We start from the raw sequence: 25,105 nt of genomic DNA on the forward strand, positions 1-25,105 counted from the left end.
TTGAATTGTACAAGGGCCCAGCTATGCCTTAAGAAACAAGGGTGTAACTCTCATTGAAGTCAGTGAAAGATATGGACATGTATCAGAGAGCAGAACTGGGCCTCAAATTCTCAAAGGGCTTTTGTGTGCCTCCAGGTCATGTTAGATCAAATGAGCATGTTTGATATCTCAGCTCAGATACTCTAGCTCATCAGTTTCAGGGTGACAGAGTAATGTAATACAGAATTCAAAAGCAGAATTTCTTTAACAAAATTAAGGTAGGTTCATCCTTCTGTCCATGTTTTTAGGGAAGAAAGAAAAAATTAAAAGCTGTTGCTTGCATAGAGATCCCTTTTTTGTTTTCATTTTTCAGCTGATTTCTTTTTAAGAGTTCGTTCATGTTTTTAAAAAAGTGTCTAAATTGCACTCACAATTTTGTAAATAAATAATTCAGTAACAGTTACACTGTAATTAGTAATGTCTACATTCACATATTTTCAGGACATAAATTTAGGCCAGGTTTAGGCCATGTTGTTTTAAATTTTAAAGGTTAGATAAATGAAACCATAGCGTCAAGGAAATATCCTTTTCCAACTCTGTTTTATTATGGCTTCAAAATTATATCATGCACACTAATGGCCATTCCATCCCTCCCTCCCTCCTTCCCCCTTTGTGTTTGCTTTTCTTCCTTTGGATTCAGTGAGAGCCCTGTACATGCATCCAAGAGCAGTCCTTAGTCCTAAATATTGTCCAATATTATAATTCTGTTCCTGCACATCTAAAACTGACAGAGGATCTCAAACATTTTTGTAGCTACTTATGCCTATAAGTATACTGTTTCAAGTTTCAACCCACAATTAATTTTATGACTGGGTGAAAATTCAGAGTTGTAATTGGAGGTGGCATGCAAGCTGCAAAGTTTGGATCTAGCTAAACATTTTTGTAAAGTTTGGGAATGTTCCGATGTAGGGTTTTAGTTTGGGTTTATCTCTAGTAAAAATGGAAAAAGTGTCAGATCCATATAATAAGAAAGACAGTTTGACGTAGTACATACTGGGACTGAGTTGAGTTGGGACTGAGAGCTGAGTTCTTTTCTTGATTCTGCTATTGCCTGCTGTGTTACCTTAGACTAGTCATTTCACCTCTATGTGCCTCATTTTCCCCATCAGGAAAATGAGGATGTTGATACTACCTTTGTAAATGCTTTGAGGTCTGTGGATGAAAAGTGCTATATATGACCATGGTGATGGTAATATAAGAATAGCTGGACAGCCAGGTGCTGGTGTACCAATGTTAAAATTTAGGAATAAATTTTGAACATATTTGTTTCCTTTTCATAAATAATATTTTGGTGAACAGCAGGAAAAATGTCTTTCCTGAAAATTAAAGTATATGGTTATAATTCAAACATTAAATAATCACAGAAAATATCTCTGGCTCTCTTACTTCTAGGGTCCTTAATGTTGAAGAGCCAGGGATCCTTTCTGAATGGAGAGATGGGAGCACTTTCCAACATATATACACCACTTGAAACAAAGTGTTATATATCACCTAGCTCCCTTACAGTTAAAGCTTAAAATAAAGGGCAAGTAGTTATAACAAAGAAACAAGTACATATTTTAGGAGTTGAACACTACATCACAAATTTTTTGTATTTTAGCTAGAAGAACAACACCTCTTTTGGAATATATTAAAAATAGAAAATTAGAAAAGCAGGTAGGTCCAGACTTTTGACTGAAGCTCAACTTTTATGTTTCAAGTATGTTTTGCATTTGAAAAATTTTATATAAAAAATGTTGTAATTCTTCAGAGGATACGTGAAGAAAAAAGGGAAGAACGAAGAAGGAGAGAGTTAGAAAAGAAACGTCTGCGAGAAGAAGAGAAAAGAAAGCGCAGAGAAGAAGAAAGACGTAAAAGAAAAGAAGCAGAGAAGCAAAAGAAAATTGCTGAAAAAGAAATAAGAATCAAGGTACTTTTAAGGAAAATATAAAATTATTCTTCATTTGAAACTATACAGAATTTATTTTCCTGTCTCCCACTTACTTCCAAAGTACTCATATCAGTTGGGAAGAATAAAGGAAGATCTAACTCAGGTCCCATGATTAGAAGTTTGTCAAGGCAGGGACAATTGGGATTATAGGATTTTTTAATATCCCTTTTTTTGAACTACAGTTTTTCTGATTTTGTTCCTCTAACTTTGCTTTTTGCTCATATTGTAGCTATGTTGAGGAGTCCCAGCATGAAGGTTGAAAGACTTCTGGATTACTGCAGTAATTTTCCGCGACAGAGTGCTTGTGCTTGCAATATGCCACACGTTTTTTTCTGTTATCCATGATCTCAGAGTTCTTTACCACCTCTTGTTGACCAGGGGCCAGATTAATCTGTGGTGTAACTCCATTGGCGTCAGTGGAGTTACACCTTGGATGAGTTTGGTTAGAACCCCCACTAATCTAAAATCTGAGTTTCCCCCTTGACAGCGGAATGATCCGTTTGTGGATCCATTAGCTTTGCCCTCTGAAACACTCTTTAGACCAGTGGTTCCCAAACTTGTTCCGCCGCTTGTGCAGGAAAAGTCCTTGGCGGGCCAGGCCGGTTTGTTTACCTGCCGCCTCCGCAGGTTTGGCCGATCGCAGCTCCCAGTAGCCGCGGTTCGCTGCTCCAGGCCAATGGGAGCTGCTGGAAGCGGTGGCCAGTACGTCCCTCGGCCCATGCCAAGAACGGGCATTCGCATATCACTGTTGTATCCGGCGTTGCAAGATATTTACGTGCCAGATGCATTAAGGATTCATGTGTCCCTTCATGCTTCAAACACCATTCCAGGGGACATGTGTCCATGCTGATGATGGGTTCTGCTCGATAACAATCCAAAGCAGTGTGGACCAACACATGCTCATTTTCATTATCTGAGTCAGATGCCACCAGCAGAAGGTTGATTTTCTTTTATGGTGGTTCAGGTTCGTAGTTTCCACATTGGAGTGTTGCTCTTTTAAGACTTCTGAAAGGATGCTTCATACCTCATCCCTCTCAGATTTTGGACGGCACTTCAGATTCTTAAACCTTGGGTCGGGTGCTATAGCTATCTTTAGAAATCTCACATTGATACCTTCTTCGCATTTTGTGAAATCTGCAGTGAAAGTGTTCTTAAAATAAACAACATGTGCTGGGTTATCATCTGAGACTGCTATAACATGAAATATATGGCAGAATGCGGGTAAAACAAAGCGGGGACATACAGTTCTCCTCAAGGAGTTCAGTCACAAATTTAATGAATGCATTATTTTTTTAGCAAGCGTCATCAGCATGGAAGCATGTCCTCTGGAATAGTGGCCGAAGCATGAAGGGGCATATGAATGTTTAGCATATATAGCACGTAAATATCTTGCAATGCCAGCTACAGAAGTGCCACGCAAATAAATGCCTGTTCTCACTTTCTGGTGACATTGTAAATAAGAAGGGGGCAGCATTATCTCCTGTAAATGTAAACAAACTTGTTTGTCTTAGCGATTGGCTGAACAAGAAGTAGGACTGAGTGGTCTTGTAGACTCTAAAGTTTTACATTGTTTTGTTTTTGAGTGCAGTTATGTAACCAAAAAAAAATCTACATTTGTAAGTTGCATTTTTACAACAAAGAGATTGCACTACAGTAGTTGAATGGGGTGAATTGAAAAATACTATTTCTAATAAAAATAATACACACTTTGATTTCAATTACAACACAGAATACAATATATATGAAAATGTAGAAAAACATTCAAAATGTTTAATAAATTTCAATTGGTTTAATAGTGTGATTAAAACTGTGATTAATCGTTATTAATTTTTTTTAATTGTGATTAATTTTTTGAGTTAATCGCATGAGTTAACTGCGATTAATCAACAGCCCTATTTATTTCCGATATAAAATCGATATTATTATTATATTTTATTATATTGGGTCTCTTTCTAAAAAAATTATTTTAATATAAGTTTATTTTCACATAACTCTCAACATGAGTTATGGTCTCGTTAACTACATGGTATTCAGCAAAAAGAATGAATGAAATATTGCACCCAATATGACTAACACAACTGATATTAGATTCCAATTGTAAGCAGAGGAATTAGGGACGTATAATAGACTTTACATGTACTGAAAAGATATTTTTAAGTTTAATTGTATGAACTTACATATGTTGACTTACAGCTCTCCATAGTAGTACAATATTCTGATTTAACATAAGTATACAAATAAGTTACGATTGTACCAGTATTTTGTATTTTTCTTTAAGATAAAAATAAAAAAAATAGTTAAGAAACATACATTACAACAATTAGGGCCTAAAACTGTAACACCAAAGCTGTGGTTACCAAATTGCACTGTTCTTTCCAATACATGTCTAAGATTAATAGATAATGGCTACATCCATATTTTATGCTATTAATCAGTCCAGTCATGAAAAGCCTTATTTCTAAGAATTAAAGGTAATGGAAAGAACTAGTCACATGACTAAGGTTTGCAGGATTGGGACCAAAGTTTATAGGGTGCTTTGAAGACATAACTTGGTATATAATTAATAATATGCATGTTTGGGCAACAAGACAAGAAACACATTCTTCATCTTCACATGCCAAGAAAAGGAAAATCACTATCCACTCCAAAATGTGTTGTGCAAAAGTAATTCAATATTACTCATATCTATGACAATAGAGTTTTGAAAGGTAGTTTCACCACCAAAGGACCAGGAAAATATTCTCTATTTTACAAGTAACTTGGGAAGTCATAAGAGGAATGTCACCATGTTGGATATTAGACAGACAAGGTGGGTGAGGTAATATCTTTTATTGTACCAACTTCTGTAGGGGAAAGAGACCCGCTTTCAAGTTTACACACAGCTCTTTTCATGTCTGGGAAACATCCTCAGAGTGTCACAGTTAAATATAAGGTGAAACAGATTGTATAGCATAAGTAGTTAACACGTATTTCAAGAGGACCATTCAAGGTGAAGTGCCCTGTTACCTCCCCTGCGGTCATATGGGGGAAAGGGTGGGATGTGTGGGAGGTTGTTAGCGGGTTATAGATTGTTGTAATAAGCCATAAATCCAATGTCTTTATTCAGGCCATGATTTTTAGTGTCTACCAAAGTTATGAATTTAAGCTCCAAGGCTTGTCTTCTGAAAGTGTTGTGCGAGTTTCCTTTGAGGATGGCAGCTGGTAGGCCAGATATAGAGTGATTGCTTTGTGAAAAGTGTTCACTCACAGATGATACGGTGTTTTTGTCTTTTATCATTTTCCTGTGCGAGTTCATTTGAGAGCATAGTGATTGGTTTCACCCACATAGTTGTTACTGGGGGCAATATATACTAACTAGTATTTCTCAAGCTGCTCATGTGTTGCCAGATTTTGTAAATTATCTAGAGAAGTGAAGGGTGATCCTGCTTTCTTTGAAGTATTATGGCAGTTTTGCTGTTGATTTCAATGATAGTAAGATCGGGCCCTCTCAGGATATGATTTAGACACATACAGTCTTTTGCCTGTCTCTGAGCTACACTGTAATTATTTATAGCTAATACCTAGGCAAAGAAAGTGGGTAAGCATGCATTCTCCAGGTTTTTTTTTATGAAGTCCTATTTTAAAGGTTGCAGCTGCATGATTTGTATTGTACTCTAGTTATCCATTAATATAAGTAAACTTTTAAATGTCTATTTTAATGTTGTGCTTTGCAAAAAAATGAAATCACTAAAATAAAATCTGAATGAAATAGGTTTTGCAAATTAGCACCAGCTGGTATACATTAGTATATTACAATAAGAAGTCGTTGAATATATATACTTGATATATACTTGATATATATCTTAATATAAACATAATTTCATAGCTTCTTAAAAAGCCTGAAAAGGGAGATGACCTGGCCAGTGAAATGAATAAGGAAAAAGGAGAAGAAGCTGATATTGAAGAAAGCAAATGGGAAAAATCACCTGGATCCGGGAGTATAAAATCCAAGCCATTGGAGGGCTCACCAAAGGAACTTAAGGAAAAGTAAGTACTGTTTATCTGGTAAGGTTGCAACTTGGATCCTTGGATTTTGAGGTCTTAGGTGATACTTAAGTGATGCATTGTCCTTGTGCTGGTTCTCATCACAGGGATGGATTTTGCTCTGGGAATGTGGCCATCTACATCTTTTTCTCTAAGTTTTCCTATTTGTAAAATGGATGTAGTAACAACTTACCTCCCTGAAAGGGATATTGCAAGGCATAAGTAATTAATGTCTGTACAGTGCTTTTGAGATCCTTGAGCCCCCCTTGAGAGTGGTCAGTCAGTGGATCTGTGACATTTCTGTGACCTCTCTCACCCCAATCTCTGCAGCAGCCCAGAAGGAGCAGCTGTGTAGCTGGGCTTCACAGCAGGTAGTGGGATGAGCACCTTCCAGTGTTGCCAACTCTTGGTTTTTTTTTCATGAATGATGGGATTTCAGATAGGGGTGGAGCTTGTCTTATGATGAAGCAGAAAGCTCCAGTCTCCTCACAAAATGCAGCTCTGCAGAAGCTCTCCTTTCCTTTTGCTGTTTTTGCAGGAGGGGAGAGGAGAGGAGGCAGCAAAAAGCTCAGCAGCCCATTGCAGCTTGACCACCTCCTCTCCCTTCTCCTACTGTGAGCAATGGGGATCTCATCCCCACTCCCCCTGCAACACCTAGCCTGGAAAGGGGCAGAGAAGGGTGAGGAGCCCCTGGAGCTGCCCCTCCAGCCTGGAAGGGGGACAGGGGACCCTGTGACAGCCCCCACCCCAGGCCTGGGAGAAGTGGGTGAAGAACTTAAGAGGAGCAGAGGTGAGGCTGGTGATGGGAGGGAACTGAACTGGGAGAGGCTGAACTGATGGTGGAGGCTGGGGAATTGTGCTCTGGGGCTAGTTCTGAACTGACTGTGGAGGCTGGGGGACTGAACTGAGGAGGTGAAGACTGATGGGGGCTGACCTGGCGGGGGAAGGGTTGATGCAGGAGCTGAACTATTGGGGGTGAGGGCTTGGTGGGGACAGAACTGATGGGAAGATTCGGAGACAGAATTAATTGCTGGGCAGGGGACTGGAAGCTGTAGGTGTCAAAATCACCTTACCCAAAAATCTGGGAGAGTGAGCAACACTGAATGTCACATACACATACAGGAATGGGTAGGGAGAGCTCAACCATCAAAAGACAAACCAAAAAACTACAGTATAATCTTTTTAAAGAAAACTCAGGATTTTTGGGGGGGGTCTGACTCCTAATATTTTGATCTCTTGCGGTTGGCAATGCTGCACCTCTTACAAATATTTCCAGCATTTTGTGCTTCATTGCAAGCAGGTTACAGAGCAGGATTGACCCCTAAGACAGACATATCGCTAAGGTTTATATGCTAGGAGAGATCATTGAAATTTTACACTTCTGCAGTGCTTTTCAACAAAGGGTCTCAGAGTGCTTTGCAAGCATGAAAAAATGAGTCTCGGAACATTCGTATGGAGGTAAGCCACTATTAAATCTATTTTACAGATGGACAAACTGGATCAGAGAGAGCTTAAGGTGTCACAGTGAGTCAGAAGAGTGAAAATTAAATTCTAGAAGTCTTGACTCCCACTTCCCTGCTCTAGTCTAATAACATATGTATTACTCTGACCCACATGGTAGTCTTCTAAAGTTTTCTATCGAGCAGTATGCAGGGAAGTGCAAATGTAACTTTACCACTTGTATTTTTAGGGATGTACTTCTTGGAGATGCAGAGCAAGAAATTTTCTTGTAACGGCAGATAGAAAAGTAGAGAGAATTTGTTCAATGATTAGAAAATACAAATGTTGAACTAACTAGCTTAAGAAATGGTACATCATTAACATCCTACATGTTTTAATAATGCCTAGCTCTGATGTAGCACTTTTCATCCATTGATCTCAAAGCTCTTTACAAAGTAGGTGAATGTCATTATCCTTGTTTTATAGATGGGGAAACAGAGGCTCAGAGAGATGAAAATTATTTTCCCCACGTTACTCAGCAGAAATAGAACTCTGTCGCCTGAGTCCCAGTCTAGTGCTCTATCAAGGCCCTTCATTTTTTAATTTAAATTTTAATTTACTGAAAAATCCCCTGGTTTCAGTAAAGTTATTATTCATTTTTTTACCAATTTTCACCTGGTTTTTGGACCACTCAAGTACATAAAAATACTAACTGTTAAGAAAATCCAATACTTTACATTAGGTAGATGTGTTTATGTTAATAATAAATTAACCTAAATGCGAGGGTGTCTGTTAAAGTAAGGCAGTGTAGTGGACTATACACACTCATGTATGTGCACGCATATATCTGTACTCTAGTCCTAAAAAAGGAAGTGCTGGAACTCCCTAGATGTGGCTCCCTGCTTCGGAACAAGAGCTGGTGGCTCAGTAACCTGGGAAGCCATCTCTCTTTCTGAAGTAGGAGCCAGATCAGAAATACTCTTACTTTTCTCTTTTTGTTGTTGTTTTTTTTTCTGTCCTCCCATCCCCGAATATTAATTCTGATATTTACCCAGAAAACTGTGCTCAGATTTTTTGCACCAATTTTCACCTGTTTTGTAATTTTTGCAATAAACACTGATAAATTCCTGGGAAATTTTAAACAAAATAAAAACCAAAAATGAAGGGCCTTGTCTATTAAGAAGGCCGCACTGCCTCCTTATTATTATCTTTGGTAAAGGTTTCAGATATCTGGTTCAATCCTCTAAGGTGCTGAGCATCTCTTGAGAGATAATAAAAATCTTACCTCCTGCTGCTTACTAGGAATTGAGGGCACTCAGCAGCTCTCAGCAGATACTTAGCATCTTGCAGGATTAAATCTATTATTTGAGAATAAGGCTTGTATTGCAGGGCTGGAGCTACAGGCACCAACTCTCCAATGTGCCGGGGGAGGAGGGTGCTCACTGCTCAACCCCTGACTCTGCCACAGGCCCTACCCCTACTTCACCCTTTCCCTCAAGGCCCTCTCCTTCCTGCCCCGTTCCCTGAGCCTGCCACACCCTCAGTCCTCCCCCTCCCCCCAGAGCCACTTGCATGCTTCAGGAGGCATGGGGAAGGAGGGGGAGGCGCTGATCAGCAGGGCTGCTGGAAGGCAGGGGGAGCTGATGGCGGGTTGCGGATGTATTACTGTGGCTCTTTGGCAATGTACATAGGTAAATTCTGGCTCCTTCTCAGGTGCAGGTTGGCCACCCCTGGCTTGTATGTCTTAATCCTTTGGCAGAGCAACATAACATTTACAACAGACCCTTTGTGTGCATTAATTTAGTGTTTCAGGTGTAACGCAGCATTCTTCAGGCTGTACAGGTATAGTACATTTTACCTTTTTCTTTCTGAGTGCTTTTTAAATTGTGATGAATGGTGCCGTTTGCCAAGTAATTGGCTATGATCTACTTCAGTTGATTCAGCGTGGTAGCTGTGTTAGTCTGTATCAGCAAAAACAATGAGGAGTCCTTGTGGCACCTTAGAGACTAACAAATTTATTTGGGCATAAGCTTTCGTGGGCTAAAACCGACTTTATGAGATGCCTGGAGTAGAAAATACAGTAGAGAGGTATAAATACACAGCATATGAAGAGATGGGAGTTGCCGCACCAAGTGGGGGGGTCAGTGCGAACGAGCCAATTCAATTAAGATGGAAGTGGGCTATTCTCAACAGTTGACAAGAAGGGAGGAAAAATCACTTTTGTAGTGCTAATGAGTTCAATGTAATAAAGTATCAGAGGGGTATTCGTGTTAGTCTGGATCTGTAAAGGTGGCAAAGAGTCCTGTGGCTACTGGATCATCCGATGAAGTGGGTATTCACCCACGAAAGCTTATCCTCCAGTACATCTGTTAGTCTATAAGGTGCCACAGGACTCTTTGCCACTTTTAATGTAATCAAGGTGGCCCATTTCAAACAGTTGACAAGAAGGTGTGAGTATCAGTAGGGGGAAAATTAGTTTTTGTAGTGACCCGTCCACTCCCAGTCTTTATTCAGGCCTAATTTGATGGTGTCCAGTTTGCAAATTAATTCCAGTTCTGAAGATTCTCATTGGAGTCTGTTTTTGTTCACTCTACACCTGATGTGCTGGGACTACCTCTGAGCCCATTATCCCTGGCAGCTTGGGACTTCAGTAGCCTGTCTTGTTGAGCCAGACACTCTAACCTGCTGCAAACACAGACCAAGATCTGAACCACGTCCCCCAAAAGCCGCAGACTTAACTGAAAACAGCTTAAGAAGTGCTTCTGTCTCTAGCACCCGGATACCCAATTCCCAATGGGATCCAAACCCCAAATAAATCCGTTTTACTCTGTATAAAGCTTATACAGGGTAAACTCATACATTGTCCACCCTCTATAACACTGATTGAGAGATATGCACAGCTGTTTGCTCCCCCAGGAATTAATTACTTACTCTGGGTTAATTTATAAGCAAAAGTGATGTTATTAAATATAAAAAGTAGGATTTAAGTGGTTCCAAGTAATAACAGACAGAACAAAGTAAGTCACCAAGTAAAATAAAGCAAAACACGCAAGTCTAAGCCTAATACATTTAAGAAACTGGTTACAGATGAAATCTCACCCTTAAAGATGTTTCAGTAAGCTTCTTTCACAGACTGGACTCCTTCCTAGTCTGGACCCAATCCTTTCCTCTGGTACAGTTTGTTAGTTCCAACAGGCATCTTAGGTGAAAAGCAGGGGATTTCACATGACTGCAGCCTCCTTTGTTCTGGTCCACCCCCTTTTATAGCTTTGGCACAAGGCAGGAATGTTTTGTCTCTCTGGGTCCCCACCCCTCCTTCTAAATGGAAAAGCACCAGGTTTAAGATGGATTCCAGTACCAGGTGACATGATCACATGTCCTGTGAGACCTCAAGCCTTCATTCTTCCTGGCCTGCCTCACAGGAAGGCTTGCAAGTAAACAGAGCCATCTACAGTCAATTTTCCTGGTTAATGGGACCCATCAAGATTCCAGGCTACCATTAATGGCCCACACTTTGCATAATTACAATAGGACTTCAGAGTTATATTTTATATTTCTAGTTTCAGATACAAAATGATACATGTATACAAATAGGATGAACATACTCAGTAGATTATAAGCTTTGTAATGATACCTTACAAGAGACCTTTTGCATGAAGCATATTCCAGTTACAGTATATTCACACTCATTAGCATATTTTCAAAAAAATCATATCGAGTGCAACATCACAACCTGCTCCTTACAATGGATTCTTTACAAAGCTACACCAGCCACTACTGAGCTTGAATTTGCTCTCCCCATCTGCTGCCATCCTATGAGCCATCTTTAGGCAAATCCACCCTGCCAACTTCATTCCTGCGGCATTTCTAATTGAGGCTTTCTCTGTGGTTGGTAATGGGCAGAGTAGGAAGCAGGGTGCCAAGTAGATTCTGCAGGAGCTAACCTAAAAGTGTTCTTCCAGCTTATGGTAAGGGTCATGCAGATTGAAGTGTTCTCCCAAACTTTGTTGGGAGTTCAGGCTCTTCATGGAGTTAGTGCCTACAGTTACACATTTTCACTTAAAAGCTGAAAAGGTAGAGGAAAACTAAATAGGCATGATTAATCAGATCCTGGAGAGCTAAAGTAATATTTACTGGTAATATACATATTTAGAAGTATATGCCACTGTTTTAATATTTCTGTAATTGGGAAAGGTTCTGGTATGACCCAGTGAGAGCTGCCATTTTCCTTCCATTCAGGAAGTGTAATATGCTGACACAGGGCCCAGTCCTGCGAACTGCTGAGCAACCTCAGTTAACATTGACTTTCTATTGCTGGTACTCAGCAATTTGCAGGTGTGGCTCCCCCCCTTTTTTAAATAAAGGAAGTGCCAATCAGCAGATAATTACATGGCAGAGGCTGAAGACTTTCACTGTTTCATGACTTACAAGGAAAAAATGATGTGGAAAACAGAAGAATTGTCATATTCAACAAAGTTAATGAACAAACAGGTGCTAATAAACAATAATAAAAAAGTGACAAATCTCCAGACTCATCCGGATATTTTGTCTGCTGATTAGCATTTCCTTTGTCACAAGCTAAAATGTCAGTGGCTGGCAAAATTGTATATTCCTGTTTAAATTTGAATTACTTTTTATTTCATATAATAAAAGTTTGAAATAACTACTGTGTATTTACTCTTTTTTATAATTAGATGAAATTATTCTGCAATCTTTTCCATACTGTTTTATGAGGGAGCTATCTGATTATTGAACAAGAGCAATGAGATGAATAAAAGTGCAGAGAACTGTATCATCTTAACAGCAAAATGTTGCAAACAGTTTATTTATAATATAAATTACTTAGTACATAATATAAATTAAGTACCATGTTGTGAAAAGATCATGTTTTTTCACCTAAATAAAAATGCAATGGTGGGGTTACATCACCTAGGCACACAAATGTAAGTGAAGGCTGGAGCAGCAGGATTAACTCTGACTGGTTTAATGCCTTCCATCTGTTGCAAGGGCTGTGAATAATTTCTGTTAAATGGAGCCAAAAAATTAAGGCCTTGAGCCTGCAAGTTACTTTATGCCATTAGTGCTCCCTCTGAAGTCTGTGAGATTACTCACATGCTCAAGTCTTTGCAGGGTCAGTCTCCTAGGGCCTGATCCTGTAACCCTTACTTATGTGTACCATTAACATCAAGAGCATTATTTATGTGATGTTTTCAAATATGAGTAAGGGTTGCAGGATGATCTTCAAAGCAGTTCTGAAGTCAATCTGATTTTCTTTTCAAGCCAGTGGAAAAATTTTCTGCTTCCAATTGAACTGAATGCACAATGGGGAGCTGAATTTATGATGTACAAAGCCTGTATCAAAATTGCAATGCACCTCTTCTTTTAATTGAAAATATAGCCTGTCTGGGGGCCTGATCTAAAGCTTGTTGAAGTCAGTGAGAGTCTTTCTGTTGGTTTCAGTGGCCTTTGAATCTTTGTGAGCAAAGATTTTGTCTAAGTTAATTGTTTGTTTGTTTTTTCTTGTTTAAACACACATAGGTCACAGAATGATAGTGATAAAGAGCAAATGGATTTGGAGAGAAGATTTCGAGAAAAAGACCTTGAAAGACCAAGATATCGGTTGGATGATGGCAGAAAGCATAGAGCTCACTATGAATTTGACAAGTTTGTGAGAAGGAATGAAGAAGAGCTGAAATGGGGGAAAGCATACAGCCAAGACAGAGGGAAGAAAGGGAACCACAACTACAGCTTCACTGTGGAGGCCGTAGACAAACTGGGTAAAGAGGACAAGTGTGATGACATGGCATCCAAAAAGGAGCGCATAAGAAATAAGGTTCTTTTATTCATTTAGGATAATCTTTCATTAGTAAAATATACCTCAAGGCTACAGGTTTTACTTTTGCAATCTCAGCATAAAGATGCTTTTTTCAAGAAAAGCAATTCTTTATTTGATTTTCAGTAAAACCCAGATTTCTATTTTTTTTACATAGTTAAAATGATTTAAGGAGATAGGATTTGTCTGCTCTGGTCATATATACATACAATATTTGGAATCTTCCTTAGAACATTAGTCTTGGAAGCTCAGCATTTTTTGAGTGTTTTAAAAGTTATATCACGTGTGCCCTATAATAGATAGGGCCCTACCAAATTCACAGCCATGAAAAACACGTCCTGGATCGTGAAATCTGGTCTCCCCCCTTCAGTCTGATCTTTTGTGTGCTTTTACCCTATACTATACAGATTTCATGGGGGAGACAAACATTTCTCAAATTGGGGGTCCTGACCCAAAAGGGAGTTGCAGGGGGGGTCGCAAGGTTATTTTAGAGGGGTTACGGTATTGCCACCCTTACTTCTGTGCTGCCTTCAGAGCTGGGCTACCAGAGAACAGCGGCTATTGGCCAGGCACCCAGCTGTGAAGGCAGTGCCCAGCCAGCAGCAGCGCAGAAGTAAGGGTGGCAATACTATACCATGCCATCCTTACTTCTGTGCTGCTGCTGGCAGCAGCTCTGCTTTCAGAGCTGGGCTCCCGGCCAGCAGCTGCCACTCTCCAGCTGCCCAGCTTTGAAGGCAGCGCTGCCGCCAGCAACAGTGCAGAAGTAAGGGTAGCAGTACCGCAACACCCCCTACAGTAACCTTGTGACCCACCCCCCTAACTTCTTTTTGGGTCAGGACCCCTACAATTACAACACCTGAAATTTCAGATTTAAATAGCTGAAATTATGAAATTTATGACCGTGAAATTGACCAAAATGGACCATGAATTAGGTAGGGCTCTAATAATAGAGTTTGAAAACTTTGGCCCATTGTCCTTTTAAAAGTGAATTTATTCTAAGCAGAATATTTACTAGTCAGGCAGATTTACTGGCTGGTTTACAGTTATTCAGTTTTTAAAGTAAAAGTGAATAACTAAAGAGTTTATCCAGAAACAAGCATATTTAGAAATTTTCCAGTACAGAAGATAGGAAAGTAGATCTTGCAGTCTTCATCCATTCTGCCCTCAGGTAAAGGTTCTCCCTGGTTGAGGGCAGATCACCCCATTGAGAAGTGCCAAATCCAGGGAAATAACCTGTTAAAAAAACAGCCACAATTGGGCAGCTTCTTGAATGGGAACCACATGCAGAAAACCATTTTCCTGTCTTCACCTTGAAACCTGTGGAGCCCCTTTCTGAGGGCTTGGGGCTTTGTGATTTCAGAGGGCATGTCATAGCGTTTCCAAGAGATGGCTGCTATTGGTGGCCTTATCCTCTCTCCATTCTAATCATGTAAAGTTTTCCATACAAGATGGTTGATACTGTCTTGTATGGAATCCCCCCTGTAATGTGCACCTCTTCTGAAGGGGGTTTTCAAACCAGGCACAGGCAAGGTCCCCATGACAGTGTGCCTCCTGAGGGAGCTGTGCTTTTGCTAGAGATAGGATAGGCAAGGAGTAGCCATGCTCTTTTTTATCTGCCCCCTCTAGCAGCTGTCTGAATCTCTGTCTAAAAATATTTAAAAATATTAAATTGATTTAAACCATTTTATAAAAAATGAAACATCCAGTTGAGCTAACACTGTTTATACCAAGTTTCAGTCTGATGAATATAGAAACTGTGATGGATAAAGAGGGTCTGTGGTATATAAAAGCTGACTGACCCTTTATTGTAATGGTTCTAGTGGGCTCTATGTTCACTGTTCATCTCAGGGTTTAGGACTGCATGACTGGTGTTGATTGGCTGGATGTGATGAAGAGAGATAAGTACCATGCTGATGTGGCTGTTCATAGCACCACAAAACACTTCCTACAACAACTTGTTCTTAAACATCCTAAATAAAAAGTCTGGCATCTAATCTAAAGAAATGGAAAATAAAGGGAAAGCAGGGTTAAACAAGGCTGAAGTTCAAGCAAAGAAGGGGGAAGAGAAGAGCTGATAATGAAGGATGTATCAGTTAAGGGGAAAAAATAATGAAGGAAAAAACAAGACCAAAGGGACTGAAAATTGTGAGGGGCAGGTGAAAGGAAATCAGGATTGAGATGGAACAGAATTCAGTGCTCTGCAGTTTTCTTAAAATGGCCTATTCCATGCCATTTTCTAGACTAAACCCTACATTTTAAAACAGATGTCAAATATGATCTCTCCATAGCATCAAAGTCTAATGTTTGTGATAGCTAAAATAAATAGCCTCATTAGGCAGAGGCTTTTAAACAGTAACCATTCACAATATCTTATTGTCCTAGAAAGTCTTTAGCATATATATATATATATCTATATATTCTGACAATTCTTGGTGCACTTGGCCTTAATTTCATTTAACAGAAATTATTCACAGCCCTTGCAGATCAGCAAGTTTTTGATGGTTTCAGTCACTATTCCTGTACAGTTAGCCATTCTTCCTTTTTACTCATTTTGTTTCCTGATTCACATTGGGTGGTATCCACTTTACTCTATATGAATATTGTGTCCTCCTCTGCCTTGGTGGGTCCTGCGTCTATTGGCGGATTTGCTCGCCTCAGAGGTTCACGGCAGCGCTCAGTTTGGCCACTTCCGTGGCTCAAATCTTCCGTTCACTCAGTTAGCCTCATCACTGGTCAGGATGGGGAAAGGAAGAAGAACAATCCCCACAGTCTCTGCTGATGCACCTAGTGGATCAGGGAACAGGCCAGAGACCTTCACCTCCGGTGGAACTCACAGTCCAGGTCAACTCCTCCGGTATCAAGTAGGGAGTTGTGGGAATGGAGGGATGGGGGGAACCCAGGCCCATCCTCTACTCCGGGTTCCAGCCCAGGGCCCTGTGGATTGCAGCTGTCTACAGTGGCTCCTGTAACAGCTGCGTGACAGCTACAACTCCCTGGGCTACTTCCCCATGGCCTCCTCCCAACACCTTCTTTATTCTCACCACAGGACCGTCCTCCTGATGTCTGATAATGCTTGTACTTTTCAGTCTTCCAGTAGTACACCTTCTCACTCTCAGCTTCTTGCACCTCTTGCTCCCAGCTCCTCACACACACACCACAAATTGAAGTGAGCTTTTTAAACCCAGGAGCCCTGATTAGCCTGCCTGTCTTAATTGATTCTGGCAGCTTCTTGATTGGATGCAGGTGTTCTAATTAGCCTGTCTGCCTTAATTGTTTCCAGAAAGTTTCTGATTGTTCTGGAACCTTCCCTGTTACCTGACCCAGGGAAAAGGGACCTACTTAATCTGGGGCTAATATATCTGCCTTCTAACACTCTCCTGTACCGGTGGGCCAGCCTATACCCTGGTCCCGAGGCCCGCCAGGAATATCAGTTGGCAGCTCCTTCACAGGGCCGTGAGCACGGGCATTTACTTGGCACAGTTCACCCCCATCCCAGACACCTGCCCCTTTTGCGGCGTGAGGGAGACCCTGGCACACGCTTACCTGGAGTGCACCAGGTGCAGCCCCTATTCTGGCTCCTCACAAATATTTTGTTACGTTTTTGGTTGCACTTTTCCCCTCACCACCTTATCTATGAACTCCCTATCTGTGTCCCCACAAAGTCACGGGACTTCCCTGTAAACCTCCTACCCTAGCTAAAGTGGCCACCTATAAAACCAGGGCTGCGGGGGACCCTTTAGCAGTGGGCAGGCTTCGCCCACCCACTTCCTGGATCCCAATAGGATCACTCTCCTGTAGCCATCTGGCCTGACCCCGTCACAATATGGAATACCAAACTTCATTTGCAGTTCATTATTCTAATTTTATCAAGCCCTGGTTCTGGTTTCTCACTGATTGGTATTATTTTATTATATTTGTATTTATTATCTGACATTCTTGTCTAGAGCCATAAGTGTGCTTGGCACCAGTTATTGTCCTCCCCAGCTTATACTATAGATTGTATCAAAATTTACCACAGAATTCTCTTGGCCTTTGTTATAACATTCTGTTAGATTAGATTAGATTACATTTAATTTAAACTGTGAGAAAAAATATTATCATCCTGTTTTTACAGCTGTTTTATTTTACTCAATATTCTTGGCTCCCAAGAATAGTGTTATAAAAGAGGTGGATAATAAATGCTAAATCTGTTTTCATTACACTGCAGCTTTTTCCTAGTTCTTATTAAATACAAAATGATTTAACACAAAATCCACTATCTACATAACTTCACTTTAAGGCCTTGTCTGCACTACAGAGATTTGTTGACAAAAGTCATGTCGACACTCAAAAAGCACTATAATAAAAATCAGTATTGCACGTTCACACTCGCTCCCTCTGTCAGCAGAGAGTGTCCAGAGTTGGGGCACTATCATCGAAGTGTGAGCAATGTACCTATCCCACAGTCCAGCTTGACCACTTCTGCCGGTAGGTCTTGTGGGAAGGTGGAGCAGGTCACGGTGCATCTTGGGACCACGCTCAATGTTCCATGATGTATTGTTTTCTGTCCCAGCATACCATGGGCTTCCAGTTTTCTTTCACAGCATTTTTCAATGGCCCTTGTTTGCTGTGCACCCCGGCATCTTTGTGAGAAGGGATGGATCCTGCACTGCTCTCCTGCACTCTGATAACTATCATTAAGACCTTGCGGATGGCAGTGCAATTAATCACAAAGTTCCAAACTGAAGAAGATTCCCAGTTGCCTGACATGCTGTGTGATATGGATAGAAGCAACTTTAGATTGCTTTTGGCATTCACGAAACAGCTGCAGACAGTGGACCATCGCTTTTGGGCTTGGGAAACAAGCACTGCATGACGAGCAGTAGCTACAGAATTTTCAGATGTGGAAATCCACCTTCCTGGAACTGTGTGCGGAGCTCGCCCCAGCACTATGGTGCAAGGACACCAGAATGAGAGCTGCCCTATCAGTAGAGAAGTGCGTGGCAATCACTCTGTAGAAGCTGTTGACTCCAGACTGCTACTGGTCGGTCACGAATCAATTTGGAGTCGGGAAGTTGACTGTTGGGGCTGCGTTAATACAAGTGTGCAGGGCAATTAATCGCATCCTGCTATGAAGGACTGTGATTCTGGGAAATGTGTATGAAATAGTGGATGGGTTTGCAGAAATGGGTTTCCCTAACAATGGAGGGGCGATAGATGGCACACATATTCAATTTTGGCAACAGACCACCTTGCGACAGAGTACATCAATAGGAAGGGATACTTCTCCATGGGGTTGCAGGTGTTTGTGGATCACCCTGGGCATTTCACTGACATCAATGCAGGATGGTCCAGGAAGGTGCATGACGCACGCATCTTCAGGAACACCGGCCTGTATAGAAAGCTACAAATGGTGACTTTTTTTCCAGACCAGAAGATTATAGTGGGGGATGTTGAAATGCCCATAGTGATCCTGGGAGATCCATCATAGCCCTTACAGCCATGGCTCATGAAACCTTACGTGGGAAACCTGGACAGCAGTAAGGAGTGGATCAACAACAGTCTGGGTAGATGCCGGATGACAGTGGAATGTGCCTTTGGGAGATTAAAGGTGTGCTGGTGATGCCTTTATGCTAGGTTAGACCTCAATGAGGATAATATTCCTGTGGTCATAGCCTCGTGTTGTACGTTGCATAATCTTTGTGAAGGTAAGGGTGAAAGACAGGCAGACTGCTTGGCTGCTGATTTTGAGCAGCCAGATACCTGGGCTATCAGAGGGGCCAGGAGGGGAGCAATTCGAATCAGGGAGGCTTTGAGGCAAAACTTTGAAAATGAGAAGCAGTAATATATATTTCTGTGATTGGTGCTGCAATGTTACATTACATGTAGTTTTCCTAGGAAGCAATGGCGAAATTTCGGGCCTTACATTTCAGTAAGCAAATGATTAAACTGCCTGTGTATGTATTGGTAGAGCCTGCTATTTCAATTTGTAGGAAACAAATAAAGATGAGTTACCGGTCAAAAATTTTGCTTTTATTGCACAAGAAACAACACACACACACAAAGAAACTTGGTGGGAAAGGAGGTTACCAGGGAAGGGCAGACTTTCAGAGCTGTGTGTAGGTCCAGCTATCATTTTGAAAGTTGTCTGAGGGGGTGGAGTGAAGGGGAAACTGAGAAGTCCCAGAAAGCAGAAAGGACTGTGCAGGCAGAGTTGTGGGGAGGCATAGAAAAGAGTTCTGAATGTACTGCAGGGGAGGACGGGCATGCATCTGCTCAGTCTGCAGCATTATTAAGGACTTCAGCATCTGTGTTTGCTCCTCCATTACTTTAATCATCCATTCAGTAGAATCCTTAACTCCTGATTTTCTTTTCTGTTCTGCCTTTCGGCTTCCCTCCACTCCTTGCTCTCCCTTTTCTCTGCATTGGAGAAGTGCAGTACCTCCCGGAATATGTCTTCTTTGCTCTGTCTTGGGTGATTTCTTATCTATCAGAGATGCTGGGCCGATGGGCAACAAAAATGATTAGGGGTCTGGAACACATGAGTTATGAGGAGAGGCTGAGGGAGCTGGGATTGTTTAGCCTGCAGAAGAGAAGAATGAGGGGGGATTTGATAGCTGCTTTCAACTACCTGAAAGGGGGTTCCAAAGAGGATGGCTCTAGACTGTTCTCAATGGTAGCAGATGACAGAACGAGGAGTAATGGTCTCAAGTTGCAGTGGGGGAGGTTTAGATTGGATATTAGGAAAAACTTTTTCACTAAGAGGGTGGTGAAACACTGGAATGCGTTACCTAGGGAGGTGGTAGAATCTCCTTCCTTAGAGGTTTTTAAGGTCAGGCTTGACAAAGCCCTGGCTGGGATGATTTAACTGGGAATTGGTCCTGCTTCGAGCAGGGGGTTGGACTAGATGACCTTCTGGGGTCCCTTCCAACCCTTATATTCTATGATTCTATGATGTTTGTGGGGTATTCCTCAAGGCCACATCTGCCGAAGCACAAGGAATAATGCACAGAAGCATGATTGTTAAGTTCACGCACAGTATAGAAACATTTCAGTAAAATACACCTCTGGTAACATAATCACTTTCTCACTGACCCTTGGCAAGCACACATCTCAGCAAACACCCAAAGCATGGTGAGTGTTGGCTGGGGGGAGCGGCGCTCTACATGGGAAAAAGAACACTCCGCAAGGGTTGCAGTGCAGCCAACTAGGGGAAAAATTCTAAAATTCTCCCACACTTTCCCACAGGCCAGGGTCATTGTAGTAGATATCTCACTGTTGAGGGTAAGCAGAGAAGCGAGTGTACATCTACTACATGCTTGTGGCTTCCGCCATGGTTCCTGTGCTGCTTGCCTGTGTGCCGCTTTGGTCCCTGAACAAGTGATTGCCAAATGGTGTGGGAAAGTTCCCTACAGTGGGGGAAGGAACAAAGCAGCTCTGCCAAGGAACCTGCGGCAGAGGATTGACAAGTACCTCCAGGAAACTTTCCTAGAAATCTCTCTGGAGGATTCCCATGAGATCCCAGCATACATCAACACCCTGTTCCACCGTACTGATTAGCTGCACAGCGAAGTGTACAGCACACAGAAATACAGCCATCCTTGTACATTTCTATATCCTGAACCCACCTCTACATTACGCAAACCACAGCCACTTACCAGGCATCTCCTCTCCTGCTTCTTGCTCACCAGAGAGCAACTGCTGAGACTGGCTAGACACCGCTGGAGTGGTGAACAGTTCCTGGCTGCCTCCCCCACTGGGAGATCCAGCCAGGAGCTCCACATCATTGTATAACTCCACCTCTTCATCAATGACTTTGTCCTCTGGGTTAGGTCCTCTTTCCGCCACCTCCAGGCCCACCAAACTATCCATGGAGCTCCTGGCGATGGAGGTGGTGTCACAACCGAGGTAGTGTCCAGCTCCTTATAGAACAGGCAGGTCTTAGGTGCAGTACCAGAGCAACGGTTTCCCCCCCTCGCCTTATGGTACACCTGCCTCAGCTCCTTTATCTTCGCTCTGCACTGCAGCACGTCCCGGTCACAGCCCTTTCCGAACAAGCCTTGAGAAATCTGCCCATAGGTATCAAAATTCCTATGGCTCAAGTGCAGCTGGGAGTCCATAGCCTCCTCTTCGCATATACTAGGCAGGTCCAGCAGCTCCGCAGTGGTCCAAGTGGGAAAGCATTTGCTGCAATAAGCCTCCATGGTCACCTTGGAAGATGCAATGAGACCTATCGACACCGAGTAAACAGGAAATGGAATTTCAAAAATTCCCAGGGCATCTAACGGGGAGGGTCGGATGGTTGTTTACTTGACTGCAGTGCAGTGGAGTTCAAACTGCTGATTAGATGTTGTTGGGATGGGTGTTGTGGGACACCTTCTGGAGGCCAATTAAAGTGATAAAATCAAGCGTGGTGTCTACACTGGCACTTCGTTGACAAACATTTTGCAGAAAAAGACGTATGTCTCTCGTCAGAGTGGTTTTATTTCGTTACCAAAACGGCATTTTTGCCTCCAAAAGTTGCATCGCAGTGTGCACCCATTCACTGTTTTGTCGGCAAAAGCTGCCTTTTGTTGACATAACTCTGTAGTATAGACAAGGCCTAAATCTCACATATGTGAATAAATTATAGTTTTCTCCAAAAGTTAACTTTATGCACTTCTTTCTAGGATCGTCCAGCCATGCAGTTATACCAGCCAGGAGCTCGCATTCGAACACATACGGGATCTACAAGTAAGATCTATGACTGCAGTGGGAAGTCCTGTGAAGATGCCTGCGATAGAAAGTATGAGGTAGATAATTCAACTGGAGGTGGTTCTGAGAAGAGTGAAGAGGCAGAATGAAACGTCAGGGGTAGAAAACTTGTGAAAAAAATTAATTTAAGATTTAATTTCTGCACAAAATATATCAGGCCACTTCAGAATTCCACAGATTGGACCAACAAAACTATAATACATCTGCCTCTTTCTTTCTTTCTTTAAAATGAAAATGGTGATCGGAGGCAGATAAAATATCACATAAAGGAAATTCAGTTGCTTTTTTACAAAAACAGAAGCAAGCAGTGTTTGACTAGTTTAGTAGTGGTTCAGTATTTTCGTAAATTTACCTTTAGCTAGAAAACCTCTATTAGTTTTAAGCTAGTATTTATATAAAACTTGTTAGAAAATATTTCACTTAGTCTAGCCTGTTAAATTGATAGAAATAAAGAAATGTATATTTGCATCAGTTTGATATCTCAGGCACTTTAAATGTGTTCTGTGAATGGCATTAACTACATAGGACCCAATCCTGCAAACACCAGGATTTTGTTGCCAGTAGTGTTTACAGGATCAGGCCCATAGTTTGCAAATGTTTATTGATATCCGTACCTCATTGTGTTTACATTGTTTTTCAATTTAACTATAGTGTCAGGTAAGTGTGAGTAAAAGCTACTATATGTTGTTATAAAATTGGTCATTCTCTTAACCACTTTTGCCTTTTATGTTCTAATATATTCCTGTGTTTAAAACAGAAAAAGCTAATGCAAACCTCAGCACTTAAATACTGTATCTGGTTTAACTAAAATTGCAGTTTTTGTTTGTTTGTTTGTTTGTTTGTTTGTTTTGGTACTGACTTTTAAAAAAGTGATTGTACAGTGATGACTTTTTATATGTTAAATGTTTCACATAAGTTGCATTTGCAGGATTTGGAACATGTATGATATATATGTTATAAAATACAATTTGTTTGAAAAAAACACACACACAGCAGCTCCAACATTTCATTTTGGAGACCTAGGCCAAATTCCACCCTCTGATGCATGCGTATGGCTCCCAATATCTTCAGAGACAGCTACATGTCCATGTAAGGGCAAAATATGGCTCTTTGATAGTTGTCTTTTACGACTGATGCACTTTTCAGTTATCTGAAACTAAGATCTGCTTTGTCAGTGAAGTTAAATATTAAGATGTTTGTTTATTTTTGACATTCTACTTTGAACAGTTTGTTATTAAGTGTAACATCTGATTGTTCTAAACTCAAAAAAAAATTTGTTGTATTTTCCCAGACATTAAACATTAAATATAATAAAAAGTAAAAACATTTTGATTATGAACTGAGAAATTATCTTCCACAATTCTTTTGCCTAGTACACCAAAGGTATTAAGAAAGATAGTATACAACTTATTAGTATTAAAAGGCAAATTAAAAATATAATTGAAGAGTTTTAATATTAAGTTTACATATAAGATGTTTTATATGCAAGAGGATTAAGCATTTTTTACCGACTTAAACTACTTTGAAGTAGGACACTCTTAATCTTAAATAAGACTGTAATCACAGGATGGGCTGAGTTGGGCTCTATCCCACCTATGCTGGGCTTGGGCTGGTGTTTGGGTCAGGTGACCAGGATCACGTGACAGTATCCCAAGAATGGAGCTTCCTATTATGGGAGCCTATGTAGCGTGAAGGGAGAGACTTGCAGGGAGCAGGAATACTGGCTACAGTAGAGCCAGATCAGTGTCAGAAAATGCTAGGCAGTTCTCCACAGTTTTGCTGGACTCTTTGTTAACTCTGAAAAGAATGTACTGGAATGACTTAGCCAGAGGGCATATCACCTCAGTGACCCAATAGCTCTGGGTTGCTGGACCGTATGAGGGAGACAGTGAGTTGATCAGGGTAGGGAAACTGAGGCAAACAGATGCCTAGAATCCAAGGGAGGTGAAGTGATCTTGTCATAACTGTACACACACAAATTTACACCAAAATAAGGAGAGGTGTCAATTCAAACCAAGTTAGTCATTTAGGTGCATCTTTATATGTAGGTAAACCACAAGTCTTTGTAGGATCAGGGCCCAGATGAGACCAAATATTTCCAGCCTCTTTGAATTATAGGAGGTGGTGACCAGAGCCCATAAGACTAAAGGCCAACCCCCTTGGATGTGGGACAGGCCACAAGATCCAGAATGCAGGTGGTTCTTCTTCAAGATATGTTGTCCATATACTATCCAGACTTGATGCCATGTGTCCCGTGCAGTTGTGTTCAGAATCTTTTGGCCAGCAGCACCTGTTGGGGCCACACATGCACCCTGAATGTGCTTGTGTTCTCCTTCCTGAGATCATATAGCTTAGCGTGGTACTGAGCTAACCTCAGTTCCTTTTCACTGCCTGTGACTGCGAGGCAAAACCAAGAGCAGTGTACTTGTCTGTTGTTCACTTGCGATTACAAAACTGATATCACCATAGATAGTTAGCTGTTCAGTATAGATGTAGTATAGTTTAGAAACAGTTTTTTATTAGGTTTCCATTCCAGATAGTTTTATCTCTGTCTTTTAGTTAGGCTGCAGTCCTTATGGCTGAGCAAAAATCACCAGGGTTCAAATATTGCCTTTTGGGAGAGGTGGCTTACCCCCCCTCAACAACAGGCATACTAGATTCTGTTTGGGTGGGAGCATATTACTGACAAACGCTTCGTTTATCTGTCTTTTTCTAAAAGAACCTGAAAAGCGAGGGAGACTCATTTAAAGCTTTACTCGTAGACAAATATATAAGGCCAACCTCAGACCAGGGTAAACAAGATCTGCCTGGGTCTGAACACTCTGCTCCCAGAAGTGCTCTGGTGATGGTGAATGCCACAAGCTCCTCCACAGCCCCAGCTCCTGAGAAGCACACCTCTGCTGCCACTTCTAAGTCTTCTCAGCCATGACGGGCAGAACACAGCACCACTCTTTTAAAGAGTAGGACAGGCGCTGTCTGAGGAACCTGTAAAAAGGAAGAGACATAGTCTGTGTGTACACTTTCACTTTTGTTGGTGTCACTCAGGGGTGTGACTCCCCCGAGCGACATAAGTTACACTGACAGAAGCACCAGTGTGGACAGCGCTG

The 25,105-nt window shown here is 41.4% G+C and overlaps 1 protein-coding gene across 2 annotated transcripts in view; it reads left to right on the forward strand.

The window, feature by feature from the left end:
- Nucleotides 1-23,337, forward strand: part of UPF3A (UPF3A regulator of nonsense mediated mRNA decay) — a 47,820-nt gene extending 24,483 nt beyond the window's left edge. The window contains exons 6-10 of one of the 2 annotated variants that reach the window (XM_048856317.2): nucleotides 1,640-1,695; nucleotides 1,790-1,948; nucleotides 5,835-5,995; nucleotides 12,971-13,265; nucleotides 21,914-23,337. In XM_048856317.2, the coding sequence (XP_048712274.1) occupies nucleotides 1,640-1,695; nucleotides 1,790-1,948; nucleotides 5,835-5,995; nucleotides 12,971-13,265; nucleotides 21,914-22,087 (845 nt within the window). In that variant the 3' untranslated portion in view covers nucleotides 22,088-23,337. The remainder of the gene's footprint in view (nucleotides 1-1,639; nucleotides 1,696-1,789; nucleotides 1,949-5,834; nucleotides 5,996-12,970; nucleotides 13,266-21,913) is intronic. The other variant, XM_075130083.1, reaches the window with a different exon arrangement.
- The last annotated feature ends 1,768 nt before the right edge of the window (nucleotides 23,338-25,105 follow it).

This window comes from Caretta caretta, chromosome 1 (assembly GCF_965140235.1).
Source record: "Caretta caretta isolate rCarCar2 chromosome 1, rCarCar1.hap1, whole genome shotgun sequence".
NCBI classification, from domain to species: Eukaryota; Metazoa; Chordata; order Testudines; family Cheloniidae; genus Caretta; species Caretta caretta.